This window comes from Cygnus olor, chromosome 5 (genome assembly GCF_009769625.2).
Source record: "Cygnus olor isolate bCygOlo1 chromosome 5, bCygOlo1.pri.v2, whole genome shotgun sequence".
NCBI lineage: Eukaryota > Metazoa > Chordata > Aves > Anseriformes > Anatidae > Cygnus > Cygnus olor.
Genome location: NC_049173.1, coordinates 62538919 through 62565955, shown reverse-complemented (window position 1 = coordinate 62565955; position 27037 = coordinate 62538919). Strand labels below are relative to the sequence as shown.

The 27037-nt window shown below is 39.8% G+C and overlaps 1 protein-coding gene across 8 annotated transcripts in view; it reads left to right on the top strand.

Annotated features, from left to right (window-relative positions):
• The first annotated feature begins 8065 nt into the window (after positions 1-8065).
• INSC (INSC spindle orientation adaptor protein) overlaps positions 8066-27037 on the top strand; it is a 138624-nt gene continuing 119652 nt past the window's right edge. For 6 of the 8 annotated variants that reach the window (XM_040559282.1, XM_040559280.1, XM_040559275.1 and 3 more), the window contains exon 1: positions 8066-8262. Coding sequence is in view for 2 of the 8 variants with exons in the window: in XM_040559279.1 (XP_040415213.1) it covers positions 13415-13418 (4 nt within the window). In the remaining 6 variants the exon portion in view is untranslated. Of the gene's footprint in view, positions 8263-13112; positions 13419-27037 lie in introns of those variants that run through there. The other 2 variants (XM_040559279.1, XM_040559281.1) reach the window with 2 other exon arrangements.

The window sequence follows — 27037 nt, the reverse complement described above, 5'->3', positions numbered from 1 at the left end:
CTGTCAGTTCATAGGACTTCAGCATCAAAGAAAAGGATTCCCCTCAGCCCTTGTGAACTGCTGCATTTTCCACAGGTTTTATGCTTGAAGACAGAGAGATGCTGAACCATGGAAAGATATTCCAGTAAACAAAACAGGACAGGTGGAGTAATGAAACTCTGCTGAATTATTCATCGGGTCCTGAATGATGCAGGGAGAATTATTACAGTGAACACCCCCGAAGGCAGGAGCAGTACAAGGGACAGCCCTGCCTGTGCAGTACGCCTGACATGTTTTCCCAGGTAGGCATCTGCAAAAACGAATAACTTGTATAAATGAACTGGAACAGCTGTGTTTGGTAGCTGTCCATTACTCATCTAGAAATAGTCAGTCTATTCCAGAACCGGTTTAGTTCATGCTCTGGTGCCATGGACATCAAATTAAAAGCACATTCAAGTACTTTCCTGAAAATCAATGGACTTCTACACATCTTTAATGAGAAGCACACCTTCAGGCTTGCTGGCTTAAACTTGATGATGCCTCCTAATAAATGTCATAGGTAAAGAGGAACATACATCAACACTGAGCTGACTCCAAGAACCAGTGTATACCAATACATACTTTTAACCCCTAAAGCATTTTCCCAGCTTGCCTTTGGGGGTCAAGAAACTGTATGACCTCATCACAATGGTAGGTATCTCAAGGTATGGTACTACTACTGCTGCTAAGTGTTTTTTTAATGATCAGTGATGTGCTCTCATTTCAGATTTGTGCTGGACTTGAATGTGGTGGTGAAGAATGCTGTAAAAAAATTCAAGAGCAAAATAGTGAGACATAGCACAGGGTTTGAGAAATACACAGTGCAGGGAGGGCTGAGGAGTTATAAAATATTGTTCATTGAGTGCCACCTCTACTGCGTACTCAATATGGCAGAGAATAGAAGCGTGTTAAGTCACAGCAGCATTTTGAATTGTGCAATAATGAGTCAGGGAAAAGCTGGAGTATTCCAGCCTCCCTGCATATGACTTTTTATCATAAATAATGTCCTTTTCACACTCTATTAATATAAAATGAAAGTATACGGTAGCATCCAGATTAATTTAACTCATCTGAAATCCCATTTTAGATGCCTGGTTTCCTTCTGGTGGTGGTTACTCCTGAGAGCTGTACTACTTGAAATTCCTCAAGAACAAGGTACAGATGTCACTTCACCATCAAATGCCAAATAATATTTGATTTTTTAATCTTCTAAATCTTTTTAAAATATCATTTATAATTAATTCCAATGTTTTTCCTGTTCTTTAAATGGAAAGTAAAACTTATTAGGATGCCTGGTAACCTTAGAGTAAAATTTAGCAAAATAATCCAATACTTTGGCATAAGAAGATAAAAGGTTATTTGGTTTGCAACTGGATACTAAGCATATGGCTATCGCAGAAAGTGACTCTTTGCTTAAATGCATTTTTCTTCCTGATAGTCATTTCCAGAAGTCTGGTAGACGGTTAGTCCTAAAAATGCAGGTTTTAACTTAATACAGTATTATTAACTTAATGTGGCAGAAAACTGTCACCTCTGCATTTTCTGCAGCAGATGCATGCGCCACCTTCGCTAGCTCCTTTTCGTGAGACAGTGTTGCTAGGCAGAGGCATAGAAAAGTTATAGTGTTGGTTCCTTGTAATGATATGTATTTATGTCTTCTGCTGCCACAGACTTCCTCCTTCCTGACTGGAGATATCTACAGGACATAGGTTTGGTACTTTATACTCTGAGCTTGACTTCTAAGACATCATAATTTCTAGGAATCTTCGCTGAGGGATAGCAACGGAAAACCTTTTATTCTAAGACGTTAAGTACTCATGACTTCTCCTGTACAACAGTCTTGCCATTTTTGACTTGATTTTCTGTTATTTTTATCTATACGGCTGAAATAGGATGATTAGTTACTCTGAACTTTTGACACTCGCTGGCTGTTTTCTATGTGTATTCCCTATCCAGGCCAGATGTTTCTACACATGAGCAGCCCAGCCATTCAGCTTATTTTTTTTTTTTTTTTGGATGGCAAAGCCTTAATTTTGTCTTGTGGTGGAGAACATTTGAGCGTGGAGACTACCCATTTTTTTTGGAAGGACTCCAGCGACTCTGACATTCTTGTGTGACTGGATATGGTTCCTGAGATGCATGATATTCAACTGCTGCATTAACACTGACCTCAGCAGAGGTTATGTGATTTCTGTAGCATTTCTCCAGTCTGCTTTGGGGGCACTGTTGTGTGTTCTTGAGAGGCTGAGACTAAAGCTCATGGGAATCCCCCCAGAACATCTCTTGAGATTACTAGCACTCCTTAGCCTGGGCTGCACAGCCACTGCCTGCAGCCTGAGCTCTGAAGGGGCCTTGATGTTTTAAACCCAAATTCAGATCTGTTCCTTGTTTTGAGACATATGTTGAGAAGGTTATACTCTGCTTAAGCCAGGCAGGTGGTATTTCCAGAGAGAAATATTTTCAGAATGAAAAAATGTTCAGATTGAACACTTCTCAGGCCAGATTTCCAAACAAGCTCTCCACCCAGGAGGTCTCACTAGGAAGAAGGAGCCAGTCTGAACACTGCAACCATAAACAGATGACAATATGGGAAGATTCTTCAGAAAACCTGAATTTGGGCTGTCCTGGCAAAACCCTCTTTAAAGTCCCTGTTTTGGGCCACAATGCTTGAAAAGGTGGGAAGAGCATGAAGAAACCTGGCCTTGTCCTCAGTGTTGTTGGTAGGTCACACTGCCTTAGGAAAGAAGTGAAAAGCTGGATTTCCTCTAACGGCAGTGATTTTCTCCATTGCTTGTACGAAAAAACTTGATCGTATTAAGTTGTTGGAATAAGTACATACAGAAGGCAGAAAAGTAGAAAGGAGGTTTTCTTTCTGTTTTCTTGTCAAAAGATGAGCAAACTAAAGCTGCAGTCCCACAGGGACTTCCCTCTGTGCTTTACCTTAGGCACTGTCAATAGTCCCATTGCTGCAGGAGCAGAAAAGAGCAAGGCTAAACGAGGACTGAGAATATGTATAATGAGAATATGTCAAAAGTAATAGGAATAAACAAATCAGAAAGAACTAAAATCCAAACCTTAAATTCAAAGGGGGAAGATTATCCTGCTTCTTACTCCTTTCTGTTTTTTGGGAGGCCAGTTCTGACTATATGCTGAATGAAGCAAGAAATGTGCCCTGCTTTGAGCAGAATTTGGGATGTTATTTAATTTGTGGACTTAAGGTAAGCACTGAATGAAATGAGAGAAAGAAAAAAAGGAACTCTAAGTGCAACAGAAAGGAAAATTTTTGCTGTGTGAATGCAGTTGTGGGATGCAGCCATGTCCGGCAGACAGGAAGGAAAGCATGTTGATGGTACCATTAGGAGTGCAAAGGAGCGCCAGTGCACATGCCACTGCATGCTGACCAGTCTGAGTGCTTACAATGAGAACAATTAATACTAAATTCCTGAGAAGGTGGTGGAATTTGCCATGCATCCAAAAAACAACCAGACCATTTTCAGGTCCTGATTATTTCCTAATGAACTGCTTGACCCCAAGGGCCCCTAGCAGCCATGAAATTCTGCCTTTTGAAAGCCTCTTAGAATAGTTCCATTCAAATACAGACATAATTACACCTCTCCTCACAATATTACATTTCAAATATCCTCCCGGTAATCAGAATTACTGCAGTGTGTGAGGAGTGAAGAGCTCCTTTATCCTTACAGCAGAAAGCATCTGAGCTGTTATGAGCTAAAGAAGGTTTATAATGGGAAAGGCTAATAGAAAAGGCTTTGAGGCATCATCACAGTCACAGAAAAGGCTTGAGCAAATTTGCGTCTGACAGATAGTTACAATGCTATGCCTTTACTAGGAAAAGCTCAGATGGAGAGCAAGAGCAAGAGAGCAAGAACTAGAATCCCCTTCCTGCCCCACAGAAAATCACAGCTACAGAAGAGTTTGTGTATATTTCAGTTTGTTTCCATGGTTTTAATCTTCTAACTTGCTCTAATTATTCCTATTCAAGGCTGATTTATGTTTGGCAACTTTACATCAGAAAATGTTCCCACTAGTAAAATTGTAAACGCATAGAAGATAGAACAACTCTCATACTTGCAGGCAGGATGGGGGAATACGATGTGTTCAGATGCAGTGTGAACCAGTCAGCTGGTGAAATTGTCTGTGAAAATCTCTCTGATACTGGCTGTGACTACTAATTTTTCCTTATTTGCAGTAGCCCCTCAGTTTTCTGTCTCCTCTTGCTGAAGAGCAGAAATATTGACCTCATAGGGGATTTCTTCCAGTTTGTTTCCCAGTTATATTTTTGGTGCTAATACATAGTTTATTTACCAACTGCATGTTTTGAACTTTGGGGCAGTGTGTAACACAATGTGCCTGTAGGAAGTTTCAGTCAGCTGTATTGTTTTATGCCGTGACATTCAGAGCTCTGCTCTCCAGAATGGAGTGTGAATTTTTGTCAGCCATACTCTTTAGCCTGTTACTGGGATGCTTACTCCACAGTTAGGAGTAAGACACATCCAAAAGCTATGTAACTAGGAAAGACTGCAAAATGACTGTATTTCATAGATACTAAGTTCCTACAAGTTTTAACAGAATCAGGATCCAGTGGGGTGAGACCTCTTAATCTACAGGAAAAGGAGCTTTCTTAGGTCTGCTGCCTGTACAATTTGCAGTTTGTAGTTTCTCCTCAATGGGAGTGGGTGTGCATTCATGGAACAGAGGTGTCTTTGGGAAGTGACCATTTTTATTTATTTATTTATTTTTTTTAAAGCAGCTGGTAGTGGTGATTTGATTGTGGAACAGAAAGTGAGAGCACAGAAAAACCAAGCAGCTGAGCTAGAAGAGGAGCCTGAAGTTACAGCAAACTGACACTGCACTGCTTTGCATTAATCCTTGAGCAGCCCAACCTCGTTGAAAGAAAGGTGACTGTGTTCCTGTTGTCACTGACACATAAGGAAAAGATACATAAGCAGTGACTAAATAATATTCTAAATGGAAGAAGAATTAATGAATAGTAATGAGCTATAGACTCTCAGAGCGTTACTGCAAGAAACTTTACTGAAACAGCCTGCAAAGTTTGAGGTCTGTAACCATACGCAGAAACAAACTGAGCTGGCTTGACTGAAAGCCTGTAATTTCCTAGATTAACAGTTTGCAGAGATATGGTTTAGTACTAAGTGAGGGTTTGTGAATGAAAAAAGAAAAATGTTGTTCAATAGATATTGATTTGTCTAATTATATGCAGGATTTATTTAAAGCGGAGACTAGTCTGCTTTTAAAGAAATGGTAGTGGGTGTGTCTGTCTGAGTGCATTTAATGTTGGAAGCACTGGATTTCCACATGTGGTATCATTTAGTTGGTTTTAAAATGAATAAGAAGGAATGCACTTTTTGGTATTAAATCTTCTTACCTTTCATAAAGTGCAGGTGATCCCAGGCTATGTCTGTGGTGGTATCAAAGAAGAGTTTGACATAATGAGGTACATTTTTTATACCACGAGTGTCATTAGTATTTCGAGGAGAATAATGAGAGTGGTCTGAATACCAAGGACTCGGGCTGGTGGCTAGTCTGTGGCAAGGGCTCTGGGCCTGCAGGGCAAAGTGAGTGAGCTGGAGCTGTCACTCCATGGAAGCCGGCCAGGGGCGTTTTCCCCATTCCACTTGGTCTCTGCTGGCTGTGGGGGCTGTGGGAATTAGGATTCTTATGAACCCGCTAACAGGGAATGGCAGATAGCACGCTCCTGGTGCAGTTTTTCCCCAGGTTTCATTAACCTCTGTATAGATATTATTTTAATTAAAATAATCTTGACAGCACCTATGAAAAAGCTGTGGGGGTTGCAACGTCAATTAAATGTGTTGTCAAAAATGATAAGCAGCCTGGTATCACAGGAAGGAAATTAATACTTCAACCAATAATGGAACAGTAATCTTAATCCAGAGCTTTTTGCTGCTCAGGAGCTGCTTAAAATGGATGGATTTTGGAGACCAGGCAATTTTAGAACAAGATAGTTAAGCAATAGGTACCATAAAGCATCTCTGTTTTAAAAGTCAATGTCATACTGTTGTGGCTGATAGTCAGATAGTGGCTGATAGTCAGCCAGCATGAAATGTGATACTAATTGGACGTTAATTAGTGTGTATGTGTAAAACTTTGACTATTCTCCTTAAATTTTGGATAACAGAAACATTGGGAGTTATATTCAATATTAGGTCCTGGAAGTGGAGTTTAACAATGATCTTCACCAGTGCCTGTTGCCTCTTTTGCATTGTCCACTGCAGAGAGAGGGCCTGGAAATTCATTTGAGTGGAATTAGTTTGGTCCACTCTCAGCGACTGTGAGAATTAAAGCATGGAATGATAGCATGCCATGTACCTGGTTAGGGAAACCTGCACTGTAACGTGCCCGAGGCACTTCAAAGGGGCAGGCCTGTCAGTGACCAACCTCTCCTTGCCCCACTGAAGGTTTAATAGCCTGTTATCTTTTCTGGTGATACGTGTAGGATTACGTCGTGCACCAGTCTACACAAAGTTTCTTTGTCTCATTATTCCATCCCTAAAATTAAAATGAATCTCTTCATTTAGTTTCAGCTACATCTTGCAAGAGCTGTGATTTGAAGGCAAGATCTTCGAGAAATAGCTTCTTTCTTGCTTGTTTTGCAGTAATGCCCAGCAGAGTAAAAAAATCCTGTTATATGAGGGACTACTTCAAAGTGTTGTGAGAGGTATTTTCTGTCACAAGGACATTCATACTGTAAGAAGATTTGAAGTATCAGAGCAAAAAAGCAACATGTAAGTAAGGAGAACCGAGAAACGGGGACAGTGAGTGCTTCTTCTCTGTTAAAAAGGCACTCTTCGTTCCTCACAAGTCTGATTTACTGTTACAGTTGACTGATGTCATCCAGTGGATGAAGACTTTGACCTGAAGGATGATAGCAGCTAGGGCCAGTTTACTTTATGGATTAACTCAGAAAGAGCTTTCTATACTTACAAAGCAGCACTGAAGGCAGCCCAGCAGGCAGCAGTGGCTGGAGGAGACCTAAGACTGACAAGAGGGACAGAGCACTGACTTGGCAAGCAGGAGCAGGAGACAGGGACATGGAGCTATGAAGAGGACTAAAGAGTGGTATGAGTGTATAATAGAGAAGGGCAGCAACTGAGGACATCAAAGAGGGTGGGTGGGGGGGGCGCAGAAAAACAAGCAAAGGTGAAAGGGGCGTGGAGGAGGAAGCTGGAGTTCAGAGAGGAGAAGGAAGCCCGGACAAACGTTCTGGGGAATCAAACTGGATACAGCTGCTTCTCCTGTGAGAAGTCTCATATTTAAAGAGCTCAAGGGGTCAGTAAAGTTTTACGCTGAGTTCTGGTGTCAGCTTTCAGATTGAATGTACACTGGAAACAAACATACTTTCTTATTGATATAACAGAGAGAAAAAATCAAGTGCAACAGAAGGGAGACATATTTCCAAGGTCTTTCCATACTTTAGAAACCAGAGGTTTATAAGGTTTGTTTTATAAGTCAGCAGTAGGCAAAATGTGAAGTACTTCTAAGGAAACACCTGTGTTGAATAAAAACAGTAACATACCAGGCATAACATGGGTGGTAAAACAAATGTTTAGCTTTCTACATAGAATCATTAATATTTAATACTAAAATTATTTCATTAAAAAAGATAAACTTACATTTTTTGAAAATGTGTTGTTGTCCCATTATTTCTGACAGCAATTCTATTTAAAACAGTTTTTTACAACTCTCTTCCAGTAAACCACGTCTGGATTTTTAACCTCACTGGAAGTTTTTGCTGTGCTTCTGTATCAGACTGTAATGTAATGTAATTGTTATTTACCTTCAAATTTATCCAGTTCCTCTTTTGTGGATAGTCGTACTTTTAACGGGGTCTTTAATTACATTCCTCTACTAGCTGACCACTACAAAAATTGAAATCCTCACCACAGATCTGTAAAAATGTTTCCACTTTCAGTGGGAGACAAAAATAGAATAATTCCATGTCTTTTTGGACGGATGCCTAGCTGAAACTATGCAGGGTTTGACTGACAAGAGGATGTAGTCTTTGCTGAGAGCACTTTCTTTAAGGTCCTTTTAGTCTTCAGGAATATTTAAGTAGATGACTGAAGAGAGGATTTATGCTAATTTTCCTTCATTTTTGTTAACTTTGACTGCTTTTTTGTAACTTTTGTCTTCTGCAACAAAATCTTTTCAGCTCATCGGGTTTACTGAATATATAATCACAAGCTGGTAAGTAGTAACTTCAGGAGTTTTGATTTCAAATGGCACTCTATTCTTTTGTGTACAGCTGTGCTAGAAGAATAAACCCCTTTGTGTGGCAGAGTATAAGTAGAATTATTTAAATGCACAGTATTTGCCAGGGTTATGACTGTAAAATATAGTCTTTCAGTGGTGAATAAATATGGTTAACACATAGCTCAGCCTGCGAATGCAGCGGAGAGACTTTACTTGAGTAAGTTCAGAATTATTTTGCATCCGAGTGTGCTCTCCCCACAGTGCAGCACAGTACATTATCCATTTCCTGGGGAGTGTGGATGGGAGCTTACAAAGCACAGCAGGTAATTGGCTGCTTCAGCTGAAAAAGCAGAAAAAACATATTTGTTGGTGTATACAGAAGGAAAATGAGAACAAATGGTAATTATTGTTGGGTGATAGTATTTGTCCATAGTCTTCTGATTTGTCTGTGAGATTAGATCCATACTGACACTCTGCAAGAGCAGTGAGTGTGTAAATGTGGTGTTTAGGCAGCTGAGCAACTTTTTCTGTCAATGCATTTTGAAATGGAATTTTTGTATGCTTTGAATGTGAAAATGGAGGTGAATGTGTAGTAATAACATACTTTTTCAGAATGCTTCCTTCTGCTGTTCAGGGCTTGTGTTTCAGTATCTTTGCATAAATTTATATCTCACTACTTTATTTTGAACCCTATCTTCATCTTATGTAAGCAGTCCTATCTCTGAAGTCAGTGGAAAGCGATCATAGCTCAACCCTTAGGCACTTAGTTCTGTATTTCTAAAACTTGCTTATACTGATGCAAATATTTCCTCTTGGAAAGGGAAAGCTATTAATGGGATAGATACCTTTTCTCAGTTGCACATGTGGCAATTTCTACAGACTGACTGAAAAAAGCTGTAATGGTATATCTGTGCTTTTTGTTTAAAGTGGTTTACAGGCAGATGGGTTATGGAAGTATGTTGGCACTATAAAGACAGTTGTACCAGGTTCCTCCTAAAATAGGGCCATTTTCATGAAAATATTTGTATTTCCTGCTTTTTCTTTCCCTCAGCTCTTTAACTAAGTGAAGCATGTGGTTTAAAGTCAAGGCTGATAGATGCTAGAATAAGATAAAATCTATTTTAATTTTCAGAATATAAATACACTGGCTAGCAACAACCGTATCTGGGGTTTTATAATCTGAAGATGTGTGCATATGGGTGAATATGTATGATGGGTATCACTGGAATTGGCTGACACAGAAGTATAATATTCACTCAAAAAATCTTTGCAGTTTCATGTTGCAGTACTCTAGTCCTTTGACAGTTTGGTTTTAATTTTGTTGTTAAAAATCTGACCAACAAACCTGCACACTGTGTTGGAGCTTGAAATCATGCTGCACCTCTAGGAGGTGACAAAAATGAAGTATTTTATGAATTTGGTAGGTCTGTGTGATTGTATTTAGGGAGGATATTTGAATGCTGAAAAACTGATCACACATTTTGAACACTTTACTATCCTCAGTAGTTTGTTTCCTCCTCTTCAGTAAAGATGAAATCAAAAATGTTTCTTTTTTTCTTTTATACACTCTTATAGTCTTTGGGGTGGCTTTAATTCTCCAGTGGTGTCATACAAGGTAAACTGTGTAATACAGCATTGAAGGAAATGGAGTTAAGACGTGCAATATCTAATGAAGGATATTACTATTTATTGGCAGTCACCTTTTGGCCGACATATATATATTTTTTTCCAAAGGCCACAGGCCACAGACGTTGCTCTTGTTCTCTTTAAAACCATCACTCCATTGTGTGCTATTGTGTTTTTTCACTTTTCACCTTTTTGTTTAGGTTTTTGAATTCCAAATACTTCTTGTGTCATTTCTGGCAGAAAGTTACAGTGATGAAAGAGGAAATACCATAGGCCTGAATAAAGTTGCTGGAGAGGCACATACAGGATGGTGCAGCCACAGAAAGCTTTTTTTTTTTTTTTTTTTTCTTCCCCAGGCGTTGCGTACCAGTTTTCATACTGACTGAATGAACACAGAAAAAAGCATGTATTTTTCTTGGGCCTGGAAGGCAAATGTGGTCTAGGAGTGCAAGGTTTACTACCAGTGCAATCAGCTACAGTAGTGCGAGCAACCATGTGCCAACTTTCTTTTGCTTCCTGTGTACCTGGCCCAATTAACTGCATTCTTCATTCTCCAGTCATCTCCCCAGGTGGCAATCTGGTCTTAATGGGCTATAAAATGGGTGGCACCGGTCCATATGGAAATACCCTGTGCTGTAGGGGGTCTTCTGTAGCCCTGCACAGAGGTCCGTAACAGTGTCATAGGTGGCAGTGCTATCTAAATGGAAACTCAGCTGGTGAGTACCTGTGCTGTCTTCCTGATTGCTGGACGAGTCTCTTTGAACTACGTAGATCATCTAGTGAAAGCTAGATTGCTTTGGGCCAGCTGCACAGAGCACCAAACCGAGTGAACTTCTGGTAGGTACAAAGGAAAAACTTCAAAGGGAAAAACCTCAGCTGGGCTTAGATACTGCTGTCTTCATCCCTTAAGAACATTTCTTCTCTTCTCCCTTCTTCCCACCCAAGTAGCAATTAGCCATTAACTTTTCCAGCAAGGTCCATGGGGTAGAGGGAGCAGGATGCAGGTGGTCTGGTGAAAGATGCCTACACTGCAGATGTGAGAGTCAAAAAAAAAAAAAAAAAAGGCGTGGGAAGGCCTGAACTCCTGCAGGTGAAGCTCTGAAGGGAGGGAAAGCACCTCGTGCTGGGTCCCAGGCACCTCGTGTTGGGTCCCAGGCATAGGGACAAGGAGATCTGCAGATTTGGGGTAGGCTAATACTTGAAAATATATTGAAAACACTTTAGTAAGCTTGTGACATTTAAAAGGGATTAGAGCTAGAGCTAGTTATTAGTTCATTTCTATCTCAGCCTGTTTATTTGAATAGGTCCTCTGTGTTACCTGTGAATAGCATGCAAGCAGCTTTCCTCTCCAGTATTTCATAGATATTTAGAGCCAATTCAAGTTTGATCACATATACCTGTTCCTCAGGATCTTTGATGGAGATGTGGTCAAGCTTAGGATATTATCCAGAGTGTCAGGATTGAAACTAGAATAGAAAAGATGAAAAGATTTGGGACTCTGCAAAACTTCACGACTATGCCAAATTTCTCAGATCTCATCTTTCTGATGTGCGTATTTCTGAGCGTACCTTAGACACCCAGGCACTCCTGTATTGATCTTATTAGCATAATAAAGTGGTGTTGCCAAACAAAAAAGTGATAGTCTGGCAAACCACCTCAAATCTGCTAGGAGTGGTTTGAAAGCTGGATTTCTGATTCTTATTTTGCTGGGGCAGTTGCGGCACGCGTGGATAATACACCTGCCCTGTGTCACTCTGTTAATTTACCAAATTTAAAACATTTTGTTATAGCCAAAGAGCAAACACTGAAAGGAACAAATATCAGACTCTCTCCATCTCCCCACTGGGGTTCACCACACCAAAACACTGCACCTTGCCCAAGGCAGGACCTCCTGTGCTGCCAGGGCTCAAATCCCCATTTCTTTGCAGAGCCAAACACCAGGCCTACACCCTCTGTCTCCAACTCTGCATCTAAGTTCACGGGGATGCACACCTCCTTCCCCACCCTCTCCAGCTTTTACTTCAGGGCAGGGGGCCATGGCCTGGCCTGGGCCTGGGGAGGCAAACACAGGAGTGCTAAGTAAACCTGGCTGAAAACTTATTGTCTCTTGGCTAAACTTTTAATTCCTCTGGGGCAGCAAAGGTCTGCCAAGTACAGCCAGAGCACACATTCAGCTCCCTCCAGCCAGCAGTGTGTGCCTTGTGGGGGAGTTAAAACTCAGTGAGAGCAAGGCTACATTTATCTTATTATTTACTTTAAAAAGTGTTAATTATCCTTCTCATATATGTAAAAAGTGATGCATGATGCCTAAGCACAAATATTATAGGTGTTGCCTTTGATGCTGTGTAAGTCAGGCAGAGACATGGCACCAAACCATCCATTCATGGTGTCCTTCCTGCAGGTGAGAGCTGGTGGCTAGAAAGGAGACAGGTCTAAAAAAATTAAATTCAGAAATTGGCTTGGAGGCATTTCTAGAGAAAAGAGCATTTTGCAGCTGCTGTATTTCCAACCAGAGAGGGCCCTGTAAGTAACAGCTTTTTTGTTAGCTAATTTCTGTCCTTAAGAGGAAGCCACTTCCTTCCTCTCTACATTTAATTCCTTTGCTGCTTTGACCTTCACCTGTGTGACTTGCTTACTGAAATCCTCTCGGGAGTATCAGTGTCAGCTCTAATAAGCTGGCTGTCACTTTACACCAAAGAGAAAGTAAATGTTTCATTTGTTAAATGGGCCAGTGGAAAACATTGCCTTTTTCTACCATCTTCGGTTTCCTTCTGGGGGAAAGGGTTTTACTTTTATGTGACTGAAAGTGCATAAAATGGATTTGACGCTGCAGATTTAAGTGTCTTGAATGAAGACTGTTATGTAAGGCTTTTCTCTCTCTCTTTTTTTTATTTTATTTATTGTTGTACTGAAATATGATGGGAGTTACAGCACAGGGCCTGGTTGCAATGAATTTTCTTGCATTTCTGTTAAGATAAGGGATAGTCTATATAAGGAATATGTTGGAAATTTATCTTTTTTAGGAAGCTGTACAGAAAAGCATGGGGAATGTCAGATAATTGCACTGGGCTCTTTGGTGCTGACATAGGGTATAGTACTGCTTCTTGTTGGGAGTTTTGCCATTGACTTGATTGCAAGCAGGACAGCTTTTCTCTGCCATAGTTTCTGTTGTGTTTATTTATTGCTCCCCTTCCACTGCTGTTTGTGCTTATGAGCACAACCTGTGCTTCTCTACCACCTTGTACGGGTGGGTTAGTTTTACACTAGTCAGCTTGGAAAGTATTTGAAAGTGGGTTTGGAGGAAAGTACCCTTTTTTGTGCCTTTTATGCAGAAGTTAGTACTTGGGGTTTGAATTGAGCAGCTTATGGAACACAGTTTTTAAACAGTGTTTGAGAAGTGTGAAATCAGTACCCATCACTGATCAGCTGCCTCTATGGAGAGCAATTTGAGAGACCAAAAGAAGGTGTTGGCTTTGGTGTATGGGAGGAAGGGTACATCTTTTTCCTGTGAACCTGGAGGATGTGTAAGTACAGATGCTTCTGTTCATGTGATTTTTATTTTTATTTTTATTTTTTTAAGCTGAAACCAACCCCATATGTGGAGTTAGAATAGATACCAAATGTGTCTGCAAGGGCTGTGTGCTCCATCACCCTCTGGCTTTGCAGGGAGGCTGTGATGACAGCCCTCTCGCGCAGTAAGGCCCCTTGGGGACGTTCTTGAAGGCACTTTGTGCTTGGCTCTTGGGTCAGCTGAGGCTTCTTGTTTGGTGTGGCTTGGGGGTGTTTCTGCAGCAGTACTTCTTTTTCTCCTCCCCATGCACAATCCCCTGTGAAATCTTCAAACCTCTCCTGAGTCACTGCTGTACTGTAGGAGCCTTTGCTAGCAGAGGCCCAGGGTTGGTAAGCTACTTAGTGCACTCACAGGAGGCTGCTCTAGCTTTATGCTGGGGATCAGCCTTTCATCTTGTTGGCTGCAGCAGCGGGGTGGGCAGCTCTTTTCTTTGTTCCTCTGGGCATTTAGTTTGTCCTTGTCTTGTGGTCTGCACAGGCTGGGGGCTCAGGGCTGAAGTCCCTCTTTATTAGCCCCATAGCTTATGTGCTAAAATAGGTATTGCAGTAACAGAAATCTCTACAATATTGATTCAAGATATTTATTTTTAGATCTAGTTAAGTCTTCAGTAAACTGTCCATCAGTTTGAGATTTGAAACCACGTATCTATGATGGGATATGTCTCTCTTCTATGTGACTGTCTCTCAGTGGGTCAGGAAAGACCTTAAAAACCTGAAACACAGAATCTTTCTGCATTCAGGTCTGCTCAGCACTGAAATTTACCATAATGACCAATAAATGCTTTGTTTTTTGTTGCTTTGATATTTGTAGAACCACAGAATGGTTTGGGTTGGAAGGGACCTTAAAGCCCACCCAGTTCCACCCCCCTGCCACAGGCAGGGACACCTCCCACCACGCCAGGCTGCCACCAGCCCCATCCAGGCTGGCCTTGAACACCTCCAGGATGGGGATTCCACAGCTTCTCTGGGCAACCTGTTCCAGGGCCTCACAACCCTCATAGTAAAGAAATTCTCCAGGTTTTGTGTTGGATTTTTTCTTGGCTGTATCTGATGGATATCTTTCCAAGCCTGTGACTCGCATAGATTGGTGAATCTGGTACTTATTAGTGTTTTTTGTTGTTGTTGTTGTTAATTTCAAACTTAAAAGAAAAATAAATAAATAAAAATCCAGAGCTAGTGAGTCATTTAAAAACAAACAAATAAAAAAACAAACAAGCAAACACCAAATCTGGCCAAGACTGAACTATACCCTACACAAAGTACTCTGTGGCCCCTAAACTGTACAGCTTTGAATGGGTGACTTTTTCAACAACAGCTCAAGTCTGTGGCTTGTCAAGAAAACAGCCCTGTAGTGCCCAGAGTAATTGTTCATTTAACCCAATGCTCAAGTGAGAGAAGTACAGCCATGGTAATGAGCCAAAACTCTACATAACAACAGAAAAATGAATAGTTAATTTTTCAAGAAATCTAGAACTGAATTTATTTAGATAAGTGTGCATATTTACGACTCAACAAACATACAGAAAACAAAAAAACAGTTAACCAGCCTGTAAAATATTTAAGCAATAACTATCTTTTAGCTTATATTACTTGCAAGTTAACCTAGGGGAAACCTAGGAGATTCTTTTATGGTTAGACCACTTCATGTGAAAGTTAATTGGTAGACTTGGTATTATATTTGCTGTTATGTTTGCAAATAAGTAACCTGAAATTCAAAAGATAGCTTAAACTTATATCTTTGATAAAATTCAATCTATGTCATTTCCCATGGATGTTAACATAGCTACTATTTACGAAAATGCGGTGTTCCCTCCTATTAGTGCAAGGCACCTGTATGAGATTTTGAAGACAGTTTATTCTGTGTGTTCCAAGAATACAGAAACTGGGTAACTGAAAGCTTGTTATCATTTCAACCAATTATGATTTACAAACTTAAACTCCTCTTTAACTTTATATTTACTTGGTGTCTTCTGCAACAGTCTGTGCTACGGCAGGAAGCCAAAGCATCATATGGCACATATTTACATATAGTGAGTCCATTGCAGAAGTTTGTCCTAGATATAAGGATTTAATGTCTTATAGTCTCCATATATGAAATATATATTTTTAACCTATCATCTTTAGCACTCTGTGATCTAGATCTGGGTTTATGGCCCTATTTTGGACATGACCAAAATACCTCAGAGGAGCAGATGTAAAACATCAGCAACCCCAATCTGTCTGTATCTCATTTAAAATGTTTGCAACTTTTTTGACAGAATACTACCTTATTCTCATCATTCAAACTAGGGTTTTTACGATCACTTGTGAGAAAGCTTTCCTGGCTGGAGAAGTGCTTTTCTCTTCTCCATGTGTTGAGGATTAAGTTGTTTAGAAACTTTGACTGCATTTCCTTCCCACTGCTTTGTTCATTGGAAATGAGATGTCAGTAAGCACCCAGAGCACTCGCTAAATGTGATGGTACAAAGTGCACTGTTGCAGCAGTACCACCTGCACAGAGAGGTAGGACTGCTGAGGAATTAGTTGACACAAAAGAAAATAAACTAAACTCTATCTGGACAGTCAACATCTGCTGATTTGGCAAAGAAATCGCTGCTTACTTAATCCAAAGAATCATTTTTCTGAAACTGGAATAAATCTTAAATACATTTCTTGTTAAAATGTCCATTAAGTTTTCTTTTTTGTTGTTGTTGTCTGCAAATGTAGAAGTAAAACTATGTCTGAAATGTAGATTTTGGAGAGAATTGTGCATGCCTTGAATCTGTTTAACTTTGAAAGTTAAACTGTCAATGTGTGGTTTTGCTTATGTACTGTGTGTGAATCTACAATTGCACTTACAAGCTGCAACTGAAGCTTTATAGCAAAGAACTAGGGATGTGAATGTGTGTTAATTCATGTTTTTCTATGCTTTGGAAGATGGAGGTAACTTTTAAGCGTTTGTTCTGCTCAGCTAGGTATAGGCGTATATGCTTGTTTTTTCTTCCCTCAAAAAAAAAAAAGACATAAATGGACTCTTAAAAAAAATAAGTTAAAAAAGTTTGGCTCATAATTGCTATGAAAGTGGAAAACCTGTTCCCAAGTGTTTGTTGGGATTTATACAGCCAGTAGAGGTGAAAGCTTGCACTGTTTTCAGTCAAACAGCAGATCCTGTAAATTCCCCAATAAGTACTTTGGAGTTGGTACTCTTCTCCTGAGTATATAAATCTGTTTTCTCCCACTAAGCCTGCAAATCTGCTTTCCCATTCTGTCCCTGCCTCTAAAATGCCCCCAAGCTCCTCCTGCATGGCAATCCTAAGAAGTGTGCAATGTTCCATTGAGGTATTTGGAATAGCTGTGCACAGGTAAAATGTCTGCTTATTTAATCCAAAGATCCATCTCACATTGGATCTGTTCACCTCTAGCAAAAGTCAGGATTTGCACAATTATTGTCATAATCATAGAATAGCATCATAGAATCATCTAGGTTGGAAAATACCTTCAAGACCACCAAGTCCAACCATCAACCTGACCTGCTGAGTCCTGTCACTAAACAGTGTCCCTTAGTGCCACCTCCACACATCTCTTAAACACCTCCAGGGATGGGGACTCCACCACTTCCCTTGGCAGACAGCCTGTTCCAATTCTTGACCACCCTCTTGGTGAAGAAATTCTTCCTGATATTCAGTCTAAACCTACCCTGGCACAATTTGAGACCGTTAATAATAATCTGTGGGACCCAATGCACCTTGCAGGAAGGTTGACAGTGAAAAAGGCCTGTGTACTACGAACAGGCCTCAAATAATGTAACAGTAAATTGTAGTGCTGTTAAGTGCCTTGCTGGCACTGAGTGGTGGCGATGTGACAAAAATAGAGTCTTTGTTTTGGTTTGAATGTTATGGTGATTGTTTTGTATGGGTGTGAATGCAACGAGGGGTATGCTCTAAATTGCCCAGACTACTATCAGTCTCTTTGCCAGTGTATTAAGGTTGCTTGTTCATAATAAAGTACAAAATCGGCAAAGCAGGGCTATTCGGTTGTACTTGTGAACATGCCATTGCTACTTTTTGTTTTTAAACAAAAATAAGAGAAATGCAAAATAGGGAGGATGTACATGTCACTCCTCTCTCAAATTGATCCTTTAAATTTCTGGTGCTTCTGGGATTGTCTGTATTACTCCATAATGATGGGTGGAAATCTTACCACCATCTTAATTTTCATACTGAAATGAACAGGATAAGGATTGGGTTCTGTGAAGTAGGACAGAAAGAAACGCTGGTTATCGCATTGGAGCCAACAATTACAGCAAAATTCCTTGTCCAAACTAAGGCCAAAGGTGCAAGGATGCTCTTTCTGTGCTACAGATTGTGTACTTTCATACAGTATTACTGGACAGAAGAGAGGAGCTTGCTTTCTTTGTAAAAATGTAGCTGAATTAATTACCTTTAGGAAATTACTTTTTAAAAACAAACAAGTAAGCTCTATTTTAGAGATGGAAAAAAAATCATATCCCTTTCTAGAAATGATTTTACTTAACTTAATTAATATTAAGTTAATAAATATTAAGTATTACTTAATAAATATTATTATTATTATTATTATTTTCAATTGTTGCTTTTATGGGAACAGCAGACACCCACCCTCTAGTGATCAAGAGCAGCACCGGAGCTCAGGGCCTGGTGTTTCTTCTCTGGTTGCAAGAATGTGCAGAGAAATGACCTTGTGACAGGATGTGATCCGGATAATACTGTTCAATTTAAGAATATTTTTCTCCTCTTAGTTTCTTGGGGGTTTCCATGGATAAACACGCTGTCTAGACAAAGCGCTTATAAAACGTGTATTTTTTTAGACTGAAGTTATTTCATGAACACCTGGTGATTGTTTTGGGAGCTATTTCCATGGAGAGGCTGGCAATTCTGCCTAAAGGATGGACAGGATAATAGTTTGGGATTAATGAGGCTCTCTGTACCTTGAGCTCTCCTTCATGGTTTTTGCCTTTATGCTCCTGGTTGACAGCTTTTGTACCTACCGGTACATCATATGAGATAATTTCAGTTTTTCTCTTGAATCTTGCATTTTTTTTGGTCACAGTTAGGGAGGTGAAATTATTCATGTCAATCTTGTTGTTTATTTCTATTTTCAGTGGAATTTTATTTGCTATTATCAAAACCTTAGCGCAAAAGCTACATTACAAAATAATAGTAAATAAAACTTACAATAAACAAAACAAAAACTTGTTTAGCACCGTGAATCCATGTATCGTTTGCCAAAGGCAGACTGCAGTTTAATGGGCTTTGAAAATAGAAACATTAAATTAATCAGATCTATTTCTATGGAAAATAAATGAGGCGATTCTTATCGCATGAATAAATTGTTCTGTTTTGCACCATGATTGCTTCAAGTACCATTTATGTAATCTCCTAATGAAAGACCTCTGTAACAGCCTGCACACCAGGCATGGAAACCCTCAAAATTCCCAATTCCTTTCAAAAGCAAATACAGTGTGTCAGAAAGGAGAGGTGAAAGAGGGGAAACAGTAAGGAGCTAGAACTCATTTCTTTGAGTAATAAGAACAGTGAGCTAGCCAGGGAAGAAATGTCTTATGAAAAGATAATATGTAAAGATTTTTTCACACTGCCTCAAGTTTTCTGTGTTAAAAGTATATTCAAGTAGTTAGAGGATTACTTCTGTATTTTATTTTTATTTTTTTTTTTCAATTTTAACATGCTTCCTGTTGTTCTCTCCCTTCTCCCAGCCCTGGCACCTCAAAACTGAAATTTCAGGAATGGGCTTGGGGTTAATTGGCTTAAAGAAAATGAGATATGGATACTAAAGAGGGAACAATGCAGCTCATAGAATGGAGCTGACCTATCACAGTGCTGTAAAAGTACTCTTGTAGCTTTCAGATTTTATTAACTCATATGCTTTATTAGTTATTAAATATACTAAATAATAGCAACTATAACTCTAGAGTTTGGGGAGATAATGAATAAAAATTTAATGTGCCAGATCAATCTGTTCATTGCTCATTATGGATTTGGTTCCTTAAACAAAGTGCCCATCAGTGCAGATGAGATCATATCTTAAATGCCAAACAAACTCTGTAACAGATCCAGGGCTGCAAAGCAATGCTTGCCTCCCTTTGACCAGGCTGTAGGCTGCTGCTGCTTTTGGAAGTAAAATTTCAAGCTGATGCCCTTTCCCTTCTTCTTAGAAAGTGCCAGCTATCCAGAGAAAGTACAAAGGGCACAGACTGGAGTCATGGCAGAAGGGAGACCTGTACTTTAGCTTAATCTCCGGTTCACTACGGCTGAGCTGTTTCACAGTTTCCAGTAAAAACTTCAACAAAAAAGTACACTTGTGACCAAGATTTCTTTGTTTTTTTTTTTTTTTTTTTTTTTTTTTTACTGATTGCTGTGGAGTTTAATTGCCTCAAACTGGAGCCAGCCTTTGTTCTGTCTTGCAGTTATTTAACCAGTGTGTATGATAGTTTGCAATCACTATGCAAACTATCATTTTTCCAAGTATAAAGTCACTGTTTCCCAGTGCTCACTGTGTTATCTGAGATACCACAACTATGTCCACACTCAGAAAGAGGAAATAGCTGTGGTGCATCACATACAGTTGTGCGGGGAGTGTAGGGAAATATGTTTTGGGGGTTGTGTGATATCTGCTTTTCTGGAGCCAAATAATCATAAGGATCTTAAGGAGAGAACTTGGTTCATTGCACATACTGTAATGACTTTCCTAGGAGGACTTTGGATCAGCTGTTCATTTTTAAGCGACATATACATGCATGTGGGAATGTAAATATTGGGTAAATTGTTAGCAAAAATAACACTTGGGTCACATTTAGTCATAGGCATGCATGAAAACAGGATCCAGGAGTCAAGAAGGATGGATATCTTATTCTTAGTAGGCAGTATCCACAAACACTGAAGTTAAAGCAGCTGTGCAGTGAGATGTCTTCCTACGGGAAGTGCTAAACCAGCAGATTGGCGGTACCAGACCAGGAGAAACTGTGCTGTGTTGGTATTTGTTCTGGGTTGCTCTTTGGCTTTCTGGAATTTGTAGAGTAGAAACTCAAATATGTGGTACCTAAAAGCAAAGCAAGAATAAATCCCTACCTTACCTTTTTGTCAGGGACTTGCTATTTATTCTTTCAGGCAATACGCAATCTGCATATGACACATTTCAAGTGGGAAGACAGAGGTTTCGTCATTGCCTGATCTCTGATACGCTGGGTTCCTGATGGCTTCAGTGTTGTGGAAACTGAGGGATATTTACTGATGGATTTAGATGTGTAAGATCTGCAGTAAATATAGATGTAATTTTAACATAACCTTACGCAAGAGGTTTATAAATTCTTCTGCCTTTTGACAGTGAATTACTAGGGATGTTGAAAGTTACAGTCAATCTCTTTTGCCAAAAACTGTGGGGAAAAACTACAATGCAACCTTTTAAGTTTGACAGCTTTCTACTCTTGCAGAGATAATCTGTCAAGCTCATTTTTTTAATAAGAGATTAACTTTGCATAGGGATGTTGTTTAAGAGGTTGTTATACAAATGTAGTATAAGATTACTATTCATTGCTCTATTTTTTAATGTTAACAGATGCATGAAGATATGACAATTATGTGCCTACTCTGTGATAGCTTGATACACTGGGATGGCCCCAAACTTCTGCTTTCCTTTGTTTCCTATCATGACAGAGCCTTTCACAGCTTTGGGACAGCTAGTAAACACTTGCTCCATTCCACATAAAGGGTGGAATCAGCTGCATTTGTTGTTAAATAAGAGTGTTGATTTGGGAAAGAAGTGACTAAAAGCAGCAAGGAAATCAAATCCTGAAGCCTGGACATGACCGCTGTGTGGCAGTCAGTCAAACTCAGGAAGTCTCGTCTCCTGCTCAAAGTTCTTTGTGGTTCAGGACATGCCAAGTCTGCTTGTCCATGTCTGTGATGTTTTCGTGATCTGTTTATGTTTCTCCTGGTCTGTTCTGGGGCTTTGCTCATGCTTGCATCTCTCACGGTGGCGTGGAAGCTGCAGTCCCTTCATGCAGCAGCGCTGCCGCCCAGGACTTCCTCTCCCAAGGATCACACATGGTGTCTTACGCGGCTTCTGCTGTCAAATGAGGCAGCCACCCATGCCGAACTCATAAGGGCCAATGAGGTACTTTGTCTCGGTGGCAGTGTTAATAGTGCATTAGTGCTGTGTGCCCGCCTAATATTAATGAGAGAAAAACCGGGCTGTATTTAAAACTTATATTTTATAATAGTTTTAGTGCTGCTTTGAAAGATCAGGGAGATTCAAATGAATTGCTCTGCAAATTTGTTTATACAGTTAATCATGTTTATATGAAAAATAGTTAAACTGGAGTGGTTTCTCAATACGTTTATAAAAAATATGGTGGATAGGCTGTTAATAGACAAGTTATTGAAAGAATAATGAAGAGGTTGCATGGTAGGAATCTGTTTACTCAAAGTGAAGGAAGATTTAGCTCTGTAGAAACATCTGTAATCTCTTTAATTCTCTTGGATACTTAAAGCCTCTGTTAGAACTATCTGAAAGGTTTTATGCTCTATAAATTTATTGAGGGGCAAAAGTGCCTGGTGTATCAGTTTCACAGTAAGCTCACTTGTCTCAGAAGAGGGTTTCAGTATCAGGGAGGCCAGAAACCTCCAAGGTGTTCCTACTAAAAGTTGGTTACTGCCTCCCAGTACAAGTACACTGTGCAAGGAATAAGCAAAGCCTCGCTCTGCATCCTACTCTCTTTAATGGAGTCTGCAGAGCAAGAAGGGGAATTACCTCTAGCCAAAGAGGTAGCTTTGCCCATTCTCGTAGCCCTTTGACAGAAGAGGCCGCTAGACAGTGAGTCGTGACTCTATTTCAGCAGTGGCTGTGTGCCTCCCTCAGGCTCTGAGCACTGTTTTGTAGTGTTGCCCTCAAATACTGTGCAAATGGATCAAAACCACCGTGTGAATAAAGTAAAGTACAAGCAAATGCTGAGAGAACTTTTGAGATGTTTAGGTTTTTTTCCCCACAATAAAATATTCTTCTGAAATAATAGAAGTGATGGAAGGGGCTTCAGTGAAGTTGTTCGAAGGCTGAGCAGTTGACCAAACTTAAATGCAAGTCAGCTCTGTTGACAGGAACCCTTTGTGAGAGACTTAGTGTTTTTCTTCAACTAGTGCTGATCAAAATTTGTATTGGTATACTGCAGTCTGTGCTTACAGCATGGGAAAAAAAAGAGTATTGTCAAAAGAAAGCTAAAGATAGTACTACAAAAACTGCTAGGCCTTTCTGTATGTACCTGAAGTTTATTACAGCTCTACCGCAGAAGAGTAAAATCTAGAGTTTAAAGTGCTGCTAGAAATTGTAAGCAATAATAAAACTAGATCGTGTGAAGTACGATTTTCTTATGTTGCAGTGTCAAAATAATATTCTCTGGTTCTATGAACCTTTGGTGATAAAAAGAAGTGCTTGTGGTGACAAGTCAGCAGGTCACTTGATAAATAAGGCCCACAAGAGTGGACTGTTGTATTTATTCTGGAGAGTCCTTATCACTCCTTTGGGATGTGAGCGTGGGTTGAAGTTCTCTTTGAGCATTGTTATGCTGGCTGCTGCCTTTCAGTGGTATGAAAGATGTTTCTTGTTGGGTGGATATATGAATCATAGAACATCCCAAGTTAGAAGTGACCCACAAAGATCATCGAGTCCAACTCCAAATGAGATTAGTATATGCCAGGCTGGGATCTCATGGCCATCTGCGTGTACTCGTGCTGTTCCATGCATGTGTAGGAAGTTTGAAGCTTCTGGAGAGTACTAGGCTGCAGCATTTAAGTACTGTGACCATGTCTCTGCAGTAGGTGCACTTCACTTACAAAGTGCCAGCACAATTTTATGTATGGTAGAGCTACATGTGGGATTTCAGCATTATGGCTATGTAGCACATGAGCAAAAATATTGCAATGTTTCATATATTAATGGGTTCACTGTGTGTTGGGAGATACCTGATCAACAGAAGGACTCCTCAAAAGTTCTGTGTGTGAGATTTCAAAGTGACAGAAGAAGTATATATTCCTGCTTTACACATGGGCAATTGCCTGTGTAGGGTTTTGTATTTTTCTTGCTGGGTAAAGAGGAACAGGCGTGGTAGGTTAGTACTAGAACCAGGGAATTTTTGAGGTTCTCTCTCAGTAAGACAGTGGCAGAGTTATACTTGTGTTTTCAGGCAAGGCTCATGCTAAACTGTTTTTTAAAAATTACTTAAAGGGAGGAAGACACTTAAATACTTCCATATGCTTTTTCCTTGTAACATAGCTTCCTACTGATAGTGTGAGTTGTCATTTTTGATGTTCAAAATACATGTTTGTGCAAATAGTTCCTGTATAGGACAATATTTCAAGGGATCAGAAGGCTGAATGATGAAGAGGCAGGTGCTTGTCAGCCACTGTGCTGTCACCCTGGTGTGCTGACACCTGGTTCGTGTGTTAGAACATTATCCTCCTGACAGCCGCATAGCCATTATCACTCCTTGCTACCAGAAGGGACAGTATCTGGAGAGATTCATTAGGGTATTGGTAAAGAAAGACAAAGTTTCATATAACCAAAACAACTTTAATTTGCCATCCCTTGGTTTCGTTTTTACTTAATGGTAAACTAATTATCATCTGAATTTGAGTTGTAATATTATTGTCCTGTACTCAACTTCTTATTCACAAGATCATTGCCACTTATGCTCTTTTTTACTGTGTGAATCTATATTGCCATTTTCAAGACCACTGTTTGCCTGTCAGCTATGATTTTTTTGTACTATTTCTTCATTGCAACACATATCTGAAGACGTGGTTGTTACACATTCTGTTTCTAGGATGAAAGCAGTGGAAGTCTGTACAGCATATTGCTGTCTCATTTTATCATTTGAAATAGATTGCCAACTACAATCTATGTATATTTAATTAGTCTAAAAAAAGTGATTTGGCCAAATTTTCCTGTCTTAGAGTTATTCAACTTAGTCTAATAGTCTTTAACTGAGAGTTATGTTCACACAATGGAGGATAAAATAGACTGGAAGTTTTTTCACTTCTGTATAGTTTACTGATTAAATGGCAAATGAAAAGGAAGAATAGTCCTTTGCTACTTAATGTTTCTTCTTTTGTAGAAGGTAACACACAAGCCTATATTTCAACAAAGCAGAAATTTTCTTTGTTTGACAAAGAACACACTCAAATCTCAATGAAATAAATAAAATGCCTTTAGCATATGCTCTATATCTTCCTGGCTTCCTGTTTTGCTTAAGTGACTTACGGGGCTGTGTGGGAACCAGTAATCAGACTGGTGCTCTAAGCAGAAGACCACGTGTGTCCAGAAAAGTGCCTCACTTCCAAATGAGCTACCAGGAGCTGCTGCTTCCCAATGGCCGTTCAGGTAGGTGTGCTGTGCAGCCATTCCTAGCAGGCATTAAGAAAGGTTTCAAGTCTAAGCAGTCACAAGAAGGGGCATGTTCTTTTCAGTATTTTCTTACTGAAACTTTCTGTACGAGATTTCTCTTTAATTTCTTCAGGAGCTATGTTGAAAGCTTAGTAACCACTTTTACTCAGTGCATTTTAATGGAAAAGCAGCAGCTGTGCCAGTCAAGTCTCAGGTGGCCTATGCTCCGTACTACAGGGTGGTTGAACAGGTTGAAGACAAGCAGTGAAGGACAATGCAACTAATTTCAGCGAAGATTCACAAGCAGCTTAGCTGAGAAGTGCTGAGGTTGCTGGCCCTAATGTAGCAAAGCACTTAAGCAGGTGTCAGATTTTAAACATGTGAGGTTTTTCATTTTGGTTCCTATGAACATCCTTAAGTACTTAGCTGGACTGGGATCCTGGCAGAACCGAAGCCCTGGATATTTTTGCACATTAAGCAGTGTAAGTTTAAAGCAAGAATTTCTTTGGATTTACAGCTTTTTTCTTAGGTTATATAACACAGATATGTTATTTTTGTTTGGTTGCTCTTTTCCCCTTGTTTACTGTTTCTGATGGTATGTAAGATTCTACATTATCTTGCTATTAGATATGCAAGCATGTTTAAAGGGTTTTGTAAAAAAACCCCACAAACAACAGAAAATAATCTCCTTCCAGAGCTTTGAGGCTTTTGAAAGAGAATTGCAATCTTGTTGAATAAGTCAGAATAGAGAAGGAATTATTTGTATTCCGGCCTGAAAAAAGAGGTGAGCTTGAGGGCTGCTACATTTCTATATTGTCACTTAGCATGAAGCCAAAGATAAAGCACATCTAGCAACAGCTGATCATCTTGCCTTTCCTTTGAAACAAAATGTGTTCAGGTAAAAACTTGCAGCTAACAGCAAACCATCATAAATGATGTATTAGTTACATTAGAAAGCGAGGGCTGTTGAGCTTGATTCTACTTATGTTTCATGATTGCATTACATGCCCCTCTGTCTTTGGTGATGATACCTTTCCATTTTGTAAAGTTTCTTCATGCATTCTTCAGGAATTGGGAGGCTGGATGGCAAATCCTGCATGCAATGAATTTTTAGAAAGGTGTTTATAGCATAAACTAGCTGGATTAAATGTGAATGATTTTTCAGCATAGAACAGCATATGGTCCTGGCTGATGTGAAGAAAGCTGAACCAAGGCTGGTAGCTGTAATGATTCAGGCAGCAGGAACTGGACTGTGCTTGCCCACTTTGCACGGTTATAGCTTGCAGACTTCCTGTTGTGGTTCTTCTAAAGCAGATTTTTACAAGTTGATTGAGGGTCTCTTTTGGCCTCAGGAAGGGAGAATGCAGCAGTTCTTCACTGGATAAGGCGATTTTTCAGGCAGAGGTGTTTTGTTCCAGCTTTAGGTACACTCTCTTCCCAGCTTATGAGTCTGTCTGGGATATATGGACTTAAGCAGTTTCCAGTACCAAAACCTGGGCTAAGGAAGAAACTAAGGAGGATATGATTACCAGAAGAATTCTACTTATATTTAAAAAACTTAGAATGATTTTTTAGCAACTAAATGCTGATCTTTTGCAAATGAGCACCAGTACTGCTGTTCCTCCAGCCAGACATATATAAACTTGTAATTCCAAAAGCATGCCTGATAAGTCAAGCCCCAGAATGTGATACTAGTTGTGTTAATTGCATCATGGACCTGCCTATGATTTTGAGGTTACGCAGATTTTCAAAAGGGCTGAATTGGCCCTTTCACTTGTATTCTAAAAATTCTGTTTTGGTAACAAAACATGAGCTCAGCTTTCATTCCTTGCTTCAGCAGAAGTAAAGGGAATTGAGTCTGCTTTCAACATTACGTCAACTGCTGACCAAGGCTTTGGTTTAGTAGTATCTGATATTCCAGTGGTATCCAAACTAATGGGTAGGACACTGTTCACAAGAATGGCAAAATTAGTAGAGCCTTATACACTGTATGAGCGAAAACTATTTGCTTGACTGATTTGAAGTCAGTTTCTGAGTACGTAATTATTGGATAGATGGCTGAGGCTGTACAGATCCTGCAGATGGTATCCTAAGAGAACAACTTTTGAGGACACTTACAAGCCATCGTGAAGCCTGCACAGCAGCTGCTCCTTGACTCTGGTGA